The 14907-nt window shown below is 40.0% G+C and overlaps 1 protein-coding gene across 1 annotated transcript in view; it reads left to right on the top strand.

The window, feature by feature from the left end:
• Positions 1-14907, top strand: part of RARS2 (arginyl-tRNA synthetase 2, mitochondrial) — a 28610-nt gene that overhangs the window by 10371 nt on the left and 3332 nt on the right. Inside the window, exons 8-17 of the mRNA XM_015858897.2 lie at positions 2122-2198; positions 5211-5366; positions 6957-7063; positions 7638-7733; positions 9007-9067; positions 10373-10449; positions 11434-11558; positions 13446-13513; positions 13613-13722; positions 14462-14557. Coding sequence (XP_015714383.1) covers positions 2122-2198; positions 5211-5366; positions 6957-7063; positions 7638-7733; positions 9007-9067; positions 10373-10449; positions 11434-11558; positions 13446-13513; positions 13613-13722; positions 14462-14557 — 973 coding nt within the window. The remainder of the gene's footprint in view (positions 1-2121; positions 2199-5210; positions 5367-6956; positions 7064-7637; positions 7734-9006; positions 9068-10372; positions 10450-11433; positions 11559-13445; positions 13514-13612; positions 13723-14461; positions 14558-14907) is intronic.

Genomic DNA, 14907 nt, shown 5'->3' on the forward strand with positions numbered 1-14907 from the left:
AAATTAAATAAATTTCGTCATTCATATTTCTTTCACTTTTGCCCCTTAGACGTATTTTTTATCATCAGCTCTTATATGAGGAATGTGGCAATGGCAATTATGCAATGAAATGCATTGTAGCTACCTCAGTTGAGGGCTGACCTCATTCATTCTGTCTTTGAAGATACTAAAATGTACTCACAAGTCTGAATATCAGTAATCATAGAATTACCCAGGTTGAAAAAGACCTTGAAGATCATCAAGTCTAACCACAGCCTAACCATAGCACCCTAACTCTAACAACCCTCTGCTAAATCATATCCCTGAGCACCACATCCAAACGGCTCTTAAACACAACTAGGGATGGCAATTCAACCATGTCATGTATTTTTTAATATGAACCTTCTAGAAACTATTATCAGTCTGACCATGAACGTTACCTACGTGCATACCTGTTGTCCAGAGAACAACTGTGAAAACTGTACTTTAACGAAGTGATTTCAACTGTAGCTTTCCAAAGGGCTGCTCCCTTCTTTATTTGGGCTGGCTCAGCTCAAATACATGACAGGTTTTATATCAAACAACGCAGTCATGCTTCACAAAATTATAGCATAGGAATATTAGTATAATGGTCCTTCCCCAGCAGCAGTGCTATAATTAACAATCTGTCAGTGTTTCTATTACAACTTCTATCATCAAAAGCTTTTAAAAAAATAATAATTGAAAATGAATTTTGCTGAAACATGGCAGGGCAGTCTTCAACCTTCGGGCAGTTTTGGTGCAGGTTTCTTAAGGTAACCAATCTTAGGCAATCTGTCTCTCCATCTTCCTGACACCCTGCTGCTAATAAATTCTGAACACGCTGGCCAGCCTGAGCCAGGTCTGAAGAAAATGTCTCAGAGAACAAAATTCTTCTAGTTTTCTGACAGTTGGCAGCCAAGTAAGGATAGAATACAATGTAGTGCCCTGAGGGATAGAGAGTTAACTTCTGTGCTTAGCCTGTCAGCTCACCAGTCAGCACATCAAAGTCAAAATCAGACCAAACACATGCTGTGTCTTGCCAATAATTGGCACATGTAACAGGGGCTGGATGACAGAAACCTGTAGAAGGTTGTATTTGGGCTGAATGGAAGATGTAAGTCTTGCTAGGGGGTTGGAGTATGAATCCAGCATGGAAGAGTGGAGTGAGTAGGTACTCTGATATCCAAGAGCACAGTAGGAAACCAACATGTAATTGCTCATAAAACAAGCTGTCCTTAAAGAAACTCCCTTTCAGTAGGATCTGACTCATTTTGTTTCCTGGACTCTAGCTTGTTTTTCTTATCTAAATCTACCACAGCTCGGTGTTTCCAAGAGGGAAGTTCTTGAGATAGTGCTGTTTGTTTAGCTGCAGAGTTTTTCAAAGGGGTGCCTGCGTGCCCATTCCTCAGCTGCTGGCTTTACATCAGTCCAGGTCTTTGTTAGCTCATGGGGGAGAAACAACATGAAAAGCACCTTCAGATAATCTAAGAGGCTACAGGGTTCGTGTTGCTGGATTACTGAATGAGTGAATGAGCCCTTTTGACTTAGACAATAAGATTGGGATTTGAATTTCTTGCCCTTTCAGATGGCTTTCGGAAAGTGCTGAAGCCAAATCAGATACGTGAAAGCAAGCTGCACATTCTCAGCATTCAGAAAAAATGTTCCCTTAAAAGTATTGCATGAGTGGGATGTGAAATACCATGTTGCGTCCCAGTTTCTATTGTCCTTGAAATGATAATACTGGTAAGGGAGGAAGCCAGACAAGGAGTTCTGAGCATGTTCTGTCCCTGGACTGTTTCCTGCATGCAGCTTCTTATTTTCAGCTAGTTGCTGCATAGCATCTAATTTTGTCTACAGATCCAGAAACAAATTCCATTTTTGAGGAACTGAAAAAAATCAGCATGGTGTTTCATACTAGTTTCCAGCTGTTAGAGATTTTTTTTTCATGCTTTGTCATAACAAGCTATGCTTTTGTTTTGCTTTTAGAGCATACACTGTTACATTACTCAAATATGTAAGGAGATTTGTTTTGTTACATACAGTGTTAAGACTTGCCTGTGAAAACAATAAAACCATACACTCTGGGTTCTTGTCTAACTCTGTATTTAATTGTTATTCAAGGCTTACTAGGAGTGGGTTTCCAACAGTTTGGCGACAAAGAAAAGCTGAAATCCAGTCCTTTGCAGCACCTTTTTGAGGTAAGTTCAGAGAAGACCATCTGGGGACTTCAGAGAGCAGTCCGTTTAACTTAGCTATCAATTTTGCATGGAGTGGTGTGTCTGCAGGGTCATCATGGATTCGTGTAACTCGCGTTGGGTTTGAAGTACTTTGTTGAGAGATGAGTGGCCATGTCAGCAGAGACGTGTTTCATCAGCTGGAAAAACACGCCACCTAAGGAGAATAATTGAACGGTTGGTTGGCTTACATTGGCTGCTGCTGCTGCCACAGGCAGCTTGACTGCTATCACCATCCACCTACCTAACTGGTACAATGACCAGAAGAGCCAGTGGTAGGTGCAGTTTCTGTTGACAAGGATTCATTGAATGTCTTTCAACAGCAGGGAAACTTTCATTTTGGTTGCCCACTTTCCCTTTTGGTTGCCCACTGTAGCACAGTGCAAGTGTTGCAGACGACGTTTCTGTGCATCATGGACAAAACTCAGTGGACTCTCCACAACTTTGTGATAGTTGAACAAGTCTTGTTTCTTCAGAACAAATACAGTTTGGGTTGTTGGTTTGCACTGTCCAAATACGTGTAAAATCTTATAAGTCAATATTTATTTTCTCCTCTATACCAGTACCCGTGGCTCTTGTTTCATGTAGTGCAGTAAGGGGGAGGGTGGGAAAGAGGTTTCTTGAATCTTTCAATACTGAAAGTTATCTTCCAGTGGCAACATGTGCTGGGTGTAACGTATATAATATGTGAAAGAACATGAGTTATATATCTACCTGTTCAAATTAAACTCATTCAAGGAATGGCTGACATTCCATGCTCCATCCTTTAAAGGAAGGATCTCAGATGCTGTTGGGGCTTTCTCCTGGTTCCTGTTTGGCAGCATCAAAGTGTTCTCATGCTGCAGAGCTGAGCTCTGCTTTACTCTCTGAACTGGATGTGGAAACTGTTGCCAACGCTGGTGTTTGGACAGTGTGTCACAAGATAACTCTTCTACGCCTACCTGTTTACTGGCAAAGGAACAAAACATGGTTGAATACAGCCTGGATACAGTACAATGGAATACACTGATTTCAAGACACAGAAGCAGTCATATTCTTTTGATAACGCACTGCTGTCTATTATTTAATTTTCATTTATAATTTCAGTCCGTTCTTAGGATTTAAAATGTGCCTACTTGAGTTTCATGGTCAAGCTTTAAAAAACAACCTATTGCAGCAGCATGTAGGCTTTGTGACCTTAAAATTGCTTTTAAATTTAGTGAACAGTGTTCAGTTAAGCTATATATATATATATATATATATATATAAGAGAGTCTAAAGCAGTAGTTGTTTGAGACTGAGTTGCACTTTCTCAAATATTCCCTACTTTTAACTTCCTTAGCTGAGTTTCCATTTTCTATTAACTTCAGGGATGTTTCAAAGTAGTAATGCTCTGCTGTTGTGTGAAACGAACCTTTCCTGTAGTTAATTAAAAAGAAAAGTCCATGACATAGTGTCTGTATAAATGGATGTGTGCATAAACGTGTATTTCCAAGGAGCATACCTTCCATTTTGGCTAAGTCGGGTGCAAATATGCCTTTCACATTATTTTTGTTTTATAGCATCACAGATGGGGAAGGGGTTAGAGTGTGTGAAGCTACTGTTTGGGGCAGAGGGAGCATTGTTCTTGGAAAGGGTTGAATTTTCCTTCTACTTTGTTCCCTTTTTTGTGCCAGAACTAAGCAAATATTAATCTTTCAGGCTTGTCAGCAGAACTCTAAAAATCTTGGGACATAAAAGGAAGGGGAAAAGTTCAAGAGTTTTGCTGTGGAAGCTTATTTTTATAGACTGAAGCCATTTGAGCAAGATGTTCTTGCGGGAATGAAGTGTATATTATCAGGATTGCCATGATTTGGGGTCTAAACTCTTCAGATACTTAAAAGCTAATCAGCACTGAACTGTTTGGATCTAATTAAACAGTGTAGCCACTAATTACTTTAATTATTTTCATGTAATACTTTTAAAAATCTTTTATGTGGTATTTCAGAATGTTACATGCAGAAAGAATTATTGGTTAACTCTTTAGCCTTTAGATGTAAAGGAATTTGCTTATGATCAAGAGAGACAGTTTTGGTGTGCCCAGGTAAGATCAGCTAACAGAGGAGCTGGCAGTACTTGTGGCAAACCGGCTGCATATGTATGTCTAGTCAGGTGTGGATGTTCATATGCTTGATTCCAGCCACAGACAGGACATATATTAGCATGGATATGGAATACTGAAAATAATCAGTGTAGTGAGACACTGGCACAGGCTGTCCAAAGAGGTTGTGCATGCCCTGTCCTCGGGGGGATGGTTGGATGAGGCCCTGGGCCACCTGATTTAATGGTTGGCAGCCCTACCTATGGTAGGGGGACTGGAACTAGATGATTTCTAAGGTCCCCTCCAACCTAAACCATCCTATGGATTCTATGTGTCTGGGGTTAGGATTACAACTGGGTTTTACTTTGGGAGATTTTTTGTTTGCTCATTTGGTTTTAGTTTTTGTGGGTTTTTGTTTGGTTAGTTTGGTGGTGTTGTTGGGTTTGGGGTTTTTTCTTTGTTTTTTTTTACAATGTAGGGTGTACAAAATCCATCTAGGGTGCTGCTTTGCCATCTCATTTTTAGGCAATGCAGTTGTTTTAAGTATCAACTCTGTGCTTCTCTGAAGGAGAGTCTCTAATTAAAAGTCTGTGATGGTTTCCCTTTCATGCAAATGATTTTCTTGTGTGTTTCACTGTTGCAGTTATTTCAAGGTTAGGAAGACGATGGTAGCAACAACAGTAGAGAATTATGAGATTAGTCTTGTTTCAAGATAAGATGTATGCTTTCCTGCTGAAGTTTAGACTATTCATTCATCCTTTAAATAGGAAATCTTCTCCTTTAATGCAATTTAAAAATTTCTGAGATTAAAAATGTCACCTTTAAATCTGTTTTGTATTATTCTTGTAGAACTTTGGTTATTTTTATTTGAGGAGAGGCTTATATTTCTTCAACATTTTCATACCATTTTATTTTAGGTGTACGTACAGATTAACAAAGCAGCAGCAGATGAAAACACAAAAAAGCTGGCCATGGATTTCTTTAGAAAATTGGAAGAACACGATGAGCAGGCATTGTCGCTTTGGAAAGAATTTAGAGACTTCAGTATTAAAGAATACACTCAAATTTATAAGGTACAAACAATCCACTGCTTTTTCTGTGTTGTTGGTAAAATGGTCTCCTTCCATCTATTGGTCCATCTATCCAATTGTCAGTTTACACAGCACCTTTTCATCCAAGAGACTACGACTTAAGAAAGGAGGCTGCTATAATGTTGTGAATTCATTGCCCTTCTGGTAAAGTTTACAGTGTTGTGGGGAATATGTTTCTAAATATGCCAGGTTATGCTCCCTCCTGTTTGGAAAAAACATGGGTAACATCCATGTAGAATGTCATTTTAGTTGCTGGCAACTGATACAGATTTCATTTAATGGAGTCCATATAATTGACCTTTTGACTAATTCTCCCTATTTAGAAGCCCTAAATCTGAGATTATGGTGCTGAGCAACAATGCAAATCAGCGCTAGCTAAATGCTGCTCAGTTTTGTTTTGTTTGTAGTCAGCAACAACCTACTCAGTTTAAGTTTCCATGTTATAAATTTATTGGGTGATAATACTGTTCTCACTTTTCCAATCTGATATTGTAATTCATGCAGAGTTGTGTATGTGACAGGTTAAATTGACTGCAATAAACTAAAGCAGCAGAGATTACAATAGTAATCAGCATGTAAGTTACCTGCAGGTAGAGCTAAACTAACATACTGCCATCTGTTGTATAATGTAACCTCAAGAATGGAGCCAGATGCCCACTCTGATGGGAGAAGTTTGTGCTGTTGACCACAAAATCACTACTGTGAATTTGTGATACAAGAGTGGAAGTACACCTCCTGTCACCAAATCCAATCTCTTGGTATTAATGGCATATATTCTTGGCCCAGAACCAACTGAATCCATCTGAAAATTAGCTACTAGATTCATGCCAAGTATTCTAAATTAAGATGTCCTAAGTAAGGCACAGTGTTGGTAATTCTAGTGGAAACCTGACCTGTTAGGGTAGGTGGACTATTGGGCTGTGTGTTCCACTTCATCATGATGGTATGGTCATGCATTGCTGATGATGTTACAGCCAGGTCTCACACTCACTGTCCCTTTTTAAACAATTAAATACTTAGAGGATGAACTGTCAGCTTTTACTGTCTCCAGTTTAAACCCTTGTCTCTTTTATACTAGCGTTTTATGCTCCATTTTGGCAGTTATTCAGCTAATCTTTACAGGTGTACTTTCAGCCTTCCTCGTAAAAACGATTTCCGTGTGCATAGCAAAGTCTATGAGCAGCTTCTGCTTTTTTCCATCTTTTAGTGTTCTTCTGAAATAGGGTTGGTCTCAAGGCCATGTAATTTCTACTCAGTCCACTGGTTTCACCTCCAGCACAGTAAATAATGGTGTACCTCAGAACTTCCATACTCATCACTCTTTCTGGTTTACTCCTAACATCTTGTGAACAGTATATCCAACAATGAATTCAGCTCAGGGACATAATTTTAATGCAGAAATAAAATCAAAATCTAAGTGTCTTTTAACACCAAAGAGACATTTTTTTGGGAATAAAATCCATTTTAGTTCTCTATCTGACCTGTGGCACAGACCTATCATTGGACTTAATTGGAAGAAATTATCTCAGTCTAACTGCGTTTCTCTTCTTTCATGTTCTTGGAACCCTTCAGCGTCTAGGAGTGCACTTTGATGAGTATTCTGGAGAATCATTTTATCACGAGAAGTCCCGGGAGGTTCTAAAGATGTTGGAGGATAAAGGGCTCCTTCAGAAAACAATGTATGACCTGGTTATTCAGCCTATTGATGTGCTTCTTTTAACATTTCAGTTATATTTCATATAGGATGACTGACATGTTTATAACCTAAAGAAAATTGTTTTCTTTGCATGTTTTCGGTAGTTATTCTAGTAGAAAACCAACAGAATTTGAGCATTCATAGCAAAAATTGTTTGCCTTTTCTCATGACACAGAAACCTGGCCATAACCAATTAGGTACAGTGGCAGTAGTTAACTCCTAATGGCCTTTTCAGCTGTTGATTAGTTTGGTAACCACATATGCCAATTAATATGCAGAGTTAGCTAAGATCCTTGCCTTACTGCACTGCCTGGCTGAAATGGAAGGGAAATTATATTCACAGAATGCACCAGAACATGGTGAGGTGCTTGTTTTTTTTTTTTTACTTCAGCAGTAATAACAACAAACTTATAGGAATAGTCTTTGATAAGACTTCAAGGAAACAATCCTTCAAGTAATGGGGTCTCATGACAAGAGGCCTCTCTCTGTCTTACCTGAGGTTACTTGTATTTTTGTATTGGGATTGCAGTTCTTCAGCCTTCTCTCTCAAATTGCAGAAAAGGGACTGGAGTTGTGGATCTTTCAGAAAAGAAAGATCTCTCATCGCTTTCCACAGTCATTCGTAGTGATGGGACATCTCTTTATATAACAAGGCAAGTAATCTGTCTGTGGTTATAAGGGTTAGTTTGGCCAGCAAGACTTTGTATATATACATTTATCACTGATGGTGCAGATTTTGCAGCTTTTTATTTCTGGGGTGGAACACTTTGACTAATAGGTAATTATAACTGGAAATAGCAATATAAATACGATGGGATGGAAATGGCTTGGAAAAACAACTGGTTTTAAATACTTTTCCTTCCCTTAACAGTCTATTAATAAATCTCCTCCTTCCCTAAGTAGTAACACTTTCTCCAGCTGGTAACTTCAAAAACAAAGCTGAGAACTCTTTATCTAATAAACAGCTGGCAAATAATGAAGGCTTTAGAAAAACCTTTTCTGTTTACTTACAATGTGATGCAAAGAAAATGGTTCAGTGGTGGTTCATTGACTCAGTGAACCACCAGCACTGTACCATCAATTTCATCACTGTTTTTCTCCCTTTTTTCTCCATTTCCTTGTGGGTATTTTGATGTGAGACTTGATAACTCCTAATACCTTTGGAAGGTACCTCCTTTAGGTGCCTCACCCTTGGAGACATGCACATACCTGACTCCAAGAGCACTTCACCTGCATGATAAGTAATTCAACTTGATATTCACTATCAGTCACAAGTGGGCATACAGGCATTTACTCTAGTCTCCTCAGTTGCTGGCACCATAGTGACCAGTATGACCCGAAGTCCTCAGTTTCAGTGACTGACACTTAGGCTTCCAAACACATACATAGACACAGGAGAGAGAGCCCCCTCTCCCAGGTAAGTTAGAAATGGAGTCCGTTGAGAAGGGGACAGACAGTACAAACTAGGTAAAGGCTGTGGCCAAGTCTACTGACCAGCAGTCTTCTGTCTCTTTTTCTGCCTTTTGATTCCAACCCTGAACATCTCATAAATCTTGTGGAAGTGCAAAATGCTGTTGTTTCTGTCTTGTGTCTCGTGTCCCCTCAGCATTAGAACCCAGAACCTAACGCTGAACACTGGCTTAGTTTTCCAGAAGAGGGTTGTTCCTTTTATGTGTCCCAGCAGACTGGTTTTCCTCTAGGCAGAAACCAGTTTTATTCTGCCCATAAAACCATCTTCTATGTGACTTTTCTTAGCTAGTGGTTAAAAAAATAATTTGAAACCCCTCTATTTTGTGTAAGGTATGCATACATTCTAATACAGCACTCCATCTCCCCTTGACAAGAGTAGGTGATTTTCTTATGTGGCAAAAAATGAGGTGTGTTTAATTTTAGTGGAATTTGCAATAGTTTCTTACTCTCTTTCAGAGATCTTGCTGCTGCCATAGACCGAATGAATAAGTATAACTGGGATACTATGATTTACGTGGTAAGTAATTCTAGATTCTCTGAACACTTTGAGCCTGACTCCAGCAATCTGGGGGCCTCTTGCTCCCAGATGCGACTGGCACTGATTGTTTTTGGCAATGACAGGGACAGGCTTCACTACCCAGAGGCTGTGCCACAATGTGGTGGTACTTCTTGATTCTGTTTCAGTTCACAACTCACAGAATGGCTGAAAAAACAGTTTTGGGGCTGTTCTCTGTTTGAAAAATCAATTGCAACTTGTTTTAAAGCATATTTTTCCTCAGTTGATGTTGTATTTTCTATATGAATGTTGACATTAATGTTTTTAAAGCTGTTAGTGTTGTAAGGGGTGGTAGTATTATAGATGAGTACTCTGAAATCTAAGTTTACTCTGAGTCCTCGTATATTATCTGTGATGTAAATTTCTTTAGCTTTGAACAGTATAACTTTCAGTTGAGTCACATTCTTCCTTTTATTTTCAGCCTTCCAGAAGTTTCTACTGAATTGTCTTTCCAACGTGTGATCATAGTTCTCTATTTTATGTTGGTTGGTTGGAGGTGGTGGTGGGTTTACTACCTCTGTCTGCTCAGTACATTCTAGGTCACTGACATCAGAGAGCAGCATGGCCATGGAAGTGCAATGCATTAGGAGTCAGGGAAGCATACAGCTAGTTCATGTGGCTGGGTAATTATCTCTATATGTACTCGATAGCGTAGGTGCCAAGGGAGAAGGAACAATGAGAAAGAAAACGAGTGGGTATTTTGCACAAATCAGGATGTGGGCTGAATGTTAAGCTAATGGAGTGAGCTAATGTGCACGCTCCATTAGATTAACGTGTATGGAAACGGCAGTCTTAACTTTATGGTTCAAGCTCAAGCCTAGTCACTGAATGTTTATATCCCTAAGATCAGCTTGTTTTTAAGTTGTAATGCTGTAAATCAGTGCGTTCACTGATTTATATTAAAAGAATCCTACTTAGTTTGTATAAATGCAGTGATACGAGCATAATGTCCAAAACATTCTAAAAAGCCTTTTGGCTTTCACAAGGAGCCATGTTAGTCTGTGTAGATACAGCACTGACACACACATGATTGTGTTGGCTGTATCAATGATGGACTCAAAGAAGTGTTCTCTTTCTTAGCCAAAGGAGACACGTATTTTGTTGCCACATATTTCAGCTGTTGCATTTTTCACTTCTAATCTGTCTTCCTAGGTCTTATTCTGCTTGCAGTGACTTACTAGCACAGCATCTGTGGTGCTATTTGTTTGCATTAGAAGCTTATCCCACCTGAAGCATTTTCTAATGTGCGCTAATTCTGTTCCTTAGACAGACAGAAACCAAAGTAGTCACTTTCAACATTTGTTCCGAATATTGAAGCTCATGGGTTATGACTGGGTAGACAGGTATGTATCCATGAATTTTAGTTATGTATTGTTTTCTAAGGGCGGGAGGGATGGAAGAATGAGGTTATGTATTATGTGATGCAAAACCCAGAAGCCTTGGCAGCCATTGAGTGGGCTTGGATTGATATAAATCATTGATTTAAAAGGTTGATATAAAAATGAGGGAAAGGGAAACAGTCATTCAGAGCCGTTATGGCACAGCTTCTGGGATGTTGTGTGATCACATATTAAATGATTATTTCTCGAACTGTGATATTTTAGGAGACATCTGAATCATGCTTCAGGCTTGCAATAACTGTTGCAGGGAAATAGATCCCCACCATTATTCATTTTCATTACCAGTCTTGTTAGCAATCTGAGCAAAGGTCAATAACGGATCTGCAGACTAAATCATATTCCTCTGTGACAGACTGCATGTCTTTTGTAGTTAAATATAGGATTTTAGCTTTCGGAAATATTAGTCTGCCTTCTTTCATAGCCCTTAGAGTTGTACTAAAATTACCTCAGGATATGGATCCAGAATAATGCTTGGGATTATTCTGAGCAGAGGCAGTGAATGTTTTATTATTAGCAATGATTAATTATGCTTTTAGTTTAACGTGACCACACCAGAATTACGATGACTCCCTTTCTAATCTTATTAGCAGGTTTGTGTTGCCACAGTAATGTGTTCTGTCCACATCCTGCCTCTCCTCAATGTATTGCACTGAGCCCTCTGTACTAAAGCTAGCAGCAAGAGAGGTTTCCAGGAGCACACAAACAAGCAGGTTATCGCAGTTCTCATAGTTTTCTCATTAAATAAGGCATACAGAGTTTTAATTGCCGACATGAGAGTTACTGATGATGTCACCAAGCTTCCCACATTGGAGCACTGTTTATTCAGCTGTTACTGCTGCTTCCAGTCAGAATCTAGCTCTAAACCAACACTGCAAACATATCTGTTGATTATAATGTAATCTTAGGTCCTGGTGCTTTTCAATGCAGGTGCCAGCACGTGTCTTTTGGGCTAGTCCAAGGGATGAAGACTCGGAAAGGAGAAGTTATTTTCCTGGAGGATGTTCTAGATGAAGTTCGATCGAGGATGTTAGAAAACATGGCTTCTGCAAAAAGTTAGCTATTTCAGGTCCTATTCATTTCTGTCGATGTTCTGTGTTGATCTAAAACCTGTCGTCTCTTCTGCCTTTTGCTTTCCCCTTAATCAGAATAATCATAGAATGGCCTGGGTTGAAAAGGACCATAATGATTACCCAGTTGTGGTTTTTTTCTGGATGAACAGACAAGTCAACAGTAGAGTTGGAACTGGAGTTCAGGGGACAATATAGATTTCACCCAAAGGATTTGTAGCTCTGACAGATAGTCTTCTCAGGCACAGTTGACTCCATCTTGTCCACAGTTGCTACTTGCCATCTTCTCAGCCTCATGTCTGTTTCAGAGTCCATCCCCAGGAGGTTGCTGGTCTGCAGCAGTCTGCCAAAGGGGACATTTACCTGCACTGGCTGTGGCTCCAGAGCTTTCATTTTGAAGCAATAGCATTTAAGCTGTTCTTGGGGAAATACTGCCCTCCTCTTGTGCCTTCTGGAGTTGCATGCTAAATTAAATCTATCAGCTTGAGCATGCATCTTCCTTGCTCTGCCTTCTCAGCTTTTGTACTCCAAGTAATTTTGCCTGAAAGGCAGACAAGGAGAAGGGAGGCATGCAGATGCAGAATGATAGGTAGTCACCCTCCTATTGTCAAAGCAGTTTTCCCACGGAGAGCAATGGAGCTTAGAGCTTCAGTTTAAAGGGTCAGTATTATAGCTGAGTGTAAAGCCAGCTTATTTTTGTGTGGGCCTGATCTGAAATGATGGAGGACCAGACCTGTGTTCCACTGCACAAGCAGTAAGAGAGGCAGCCAAAGACAGTGATGTGTTGGGGTGGCACTGTAGCATTTCCTGGAGTTTATCTGTTAGATCCTAAATCCTGTTTGTGCTTGTACAGATTTTCTCCCTTGCATCTGAATTTCCTGCCTTGCTTTTTCTTTTGGAAATTAGATATCATAAATCCCTGACTCTTAGGGATGTCTTTGGTGTTTGAAAATTGTCTGGATACACACTGGAAAGCACTACAGATTAGTTTGTGTACCAAGGTGCCTGACTGTCACTAAAAGACTGTAGGAGCTGGGCATCTAACAGCCAGTGCTAGCTTTAAAAACCAATAAGGAATTCCTGTATGGAATTAGAGCTGGTTAAGTACCTTCGTGGAGACACTCTTTGCAATTAGCTGTACATAGGTCTTCTGCTATTTAAGTTTCCGTTATCAGCATCATCCTTCTTTCTACTCATCTCAAAAAGGAAATAAACCTTTGTGAAGGAAGTTTGGGATAAGGAGCGTTTAAACAGGCTGAACCATGCAGTCTTCTCTAATTGACCCTGCTTGAACAGGGTCAGTTATAGAAGCTGGACTAGACAGTCTCAGGAGGTCCCTCCTAATCTAAGTGATTCTGTGGTTGCATCTGCGGTCAATGCTGTGGCTTAAAAGGGAAATCTGAGCACTCAGCTCAGCTTCTCTGAGTACATTTAGTTCAGATTTCTACGGTGGATGGCATGAATCTCCCTAAACGTGCATCTGAGTGCTGTTAGCCAATGGAGCAATTGCTTTGATAGTTTAAGCTTCCCTCAGAGTCTTTAAACAAAACCTGAACTCCTGTGTCATTCTCTTTGTGACTGTCTGAATTACAAAGAGGAATTCGGTGTAGCTTAGGCTTGTGTAATGAACCCTTCTGACCTTAAAATCTATATTAAACATATTAGGAGAAGTGAGGGAAAATGCATGTCTGGGACAGCTCTTAATATGAAGAAAGATTTCTATCTTGGCCTTCTTGCTGTTCACATCCTGACAATTTCCATTTTGCTTACAGCTTTGTAAGATCTCACCTTTTACTGGCATTTACAAATGTGAGCAAGGGAGTCCTTATACTATTATGGACTTAAATCTTCTTTTTCTCTGTTCCTTTTCAGCAACCAAAGAGGTAGAAGACCCTGTGGAGACAGCAGAGAAGGTTGGTCTTGCAGCACTAATAATTCAGGTGAGTTTGATGTACTTCCATACGTGTTTGCATCTTCTGTGCAAGATGACAAGTTGTGCTGGAGGGCAGCATCCAGGTAACATTAAGTTCCTGTTTCAGGACTTCCGAGGCCTCCTCTCATCTGATTATCAGTTTAGCTGGGATCGAGCTCTTCAAAGTCGTGGAGATACAGGCGTGTTCTTGCAGTACACCCATGCCAGACTCCACAGGTAAAAAGGAACCTGTGTGCAGAAGTACAATCTGACACTAATTTTAACCTTGCTATGTTCATAGTAGCATTAGGTGATAGCATTGAGTCCTTCCCTAAATAAGGCATGAATTCACTCTTTCAGCAGAGGTGTGGGTTCACAATAGGAATCACCAAGCTTTCCCAGTAAAGCAAGCCAGTTAAAGTTACACTTCCATCTCACTTCTACAGAGCCAAGCTAAACTCTCTGTTCCAGCTACGGTATCTCTGTAGTTGGTTTCAGTGATGAAAAATGGTGGTGGTGAAGGGAACTGGTGCAGAAATTGAAGTGCCTGTACTTGTGAAATGTACCAAGTTACAGAACTTAAACTGGTATTCCTTCTGAGGTGATGGTAGCCACAAATGGTATTTAGGGAGCATAATCCCTTTCTCTAGTGTCTTCCTCCGTTACCCCCTTATCACCCATATGTTGTAGTAGAGGTGGTGTCTGCCTCCCTAATACTTGTAGCATCAGCTTCTCAACCTGCTTTCCACCCGTGTCTCTAATCCCTTTTTCAACTGTTTGATACCAAACATCTAGCACAAACTTTACATTGTTTTTATCTTGGACTGAAGTTACCTGGGCTTTCTTAGTGTTCCATTCAGCTTGAACAAAATATACCTACCTTTCTTCTCCAAAATATAAATTACCCTTTGTCTCGTTTGTTTTTTGCTTACCAGGAATTTTTATCTAGCGTTTGCTTTTGATTCTTGTGTTTTAGTTTAGAACAGATGCATGGGAATGAGCCAGTCACTGACGTTAACGTGGCATGCCTGCAAGAGCCAGGTGCAATCTCTGTTCTTCAGCATCTTCTCAGGTTTGTCCAGATTTCTTTCTAAATACCATTCCCTTTAAAATAAACTTCAGGATTTCAGTTTGCTGAGCTCACTCAGACACTTTTCCCTTATGACTGTATAGTTTTAGGGAATGGCTTCTCTGTGAAATCATGATTGCAACAGTAGCCCTCCAGGTGAGACCAGTGGTGTCTTATTTGTCCTCTGCAATTGTATGTTTCAGAAAACTCGGGATGTTCCTTGGGTTTTCTCAGACTCATGCATGGCTGTCCATCACGTGTAACAGCTGACATGGTGCTCTTGTTGACATGAGCAACCAGCCCTCATTAGAGCTTGCTCTGCAGTTATCCCTCAACTTAAAGGAAGAAGTGGT

This window comes from Coturnix japonica, chromosome 3 (genome assembly GCF_001577835.2).
Source record: "Coturnix japonica isolate 7356 chromosome 3, Coturnix japonica 2.1, whole genome shotgun sequence".
NCBI classification, from domain to species: Eukaryota; Metazoa; Chordata; class Aves; order Galliformes; family Phasianidae; genus Coturnix; species Coturnix japonica.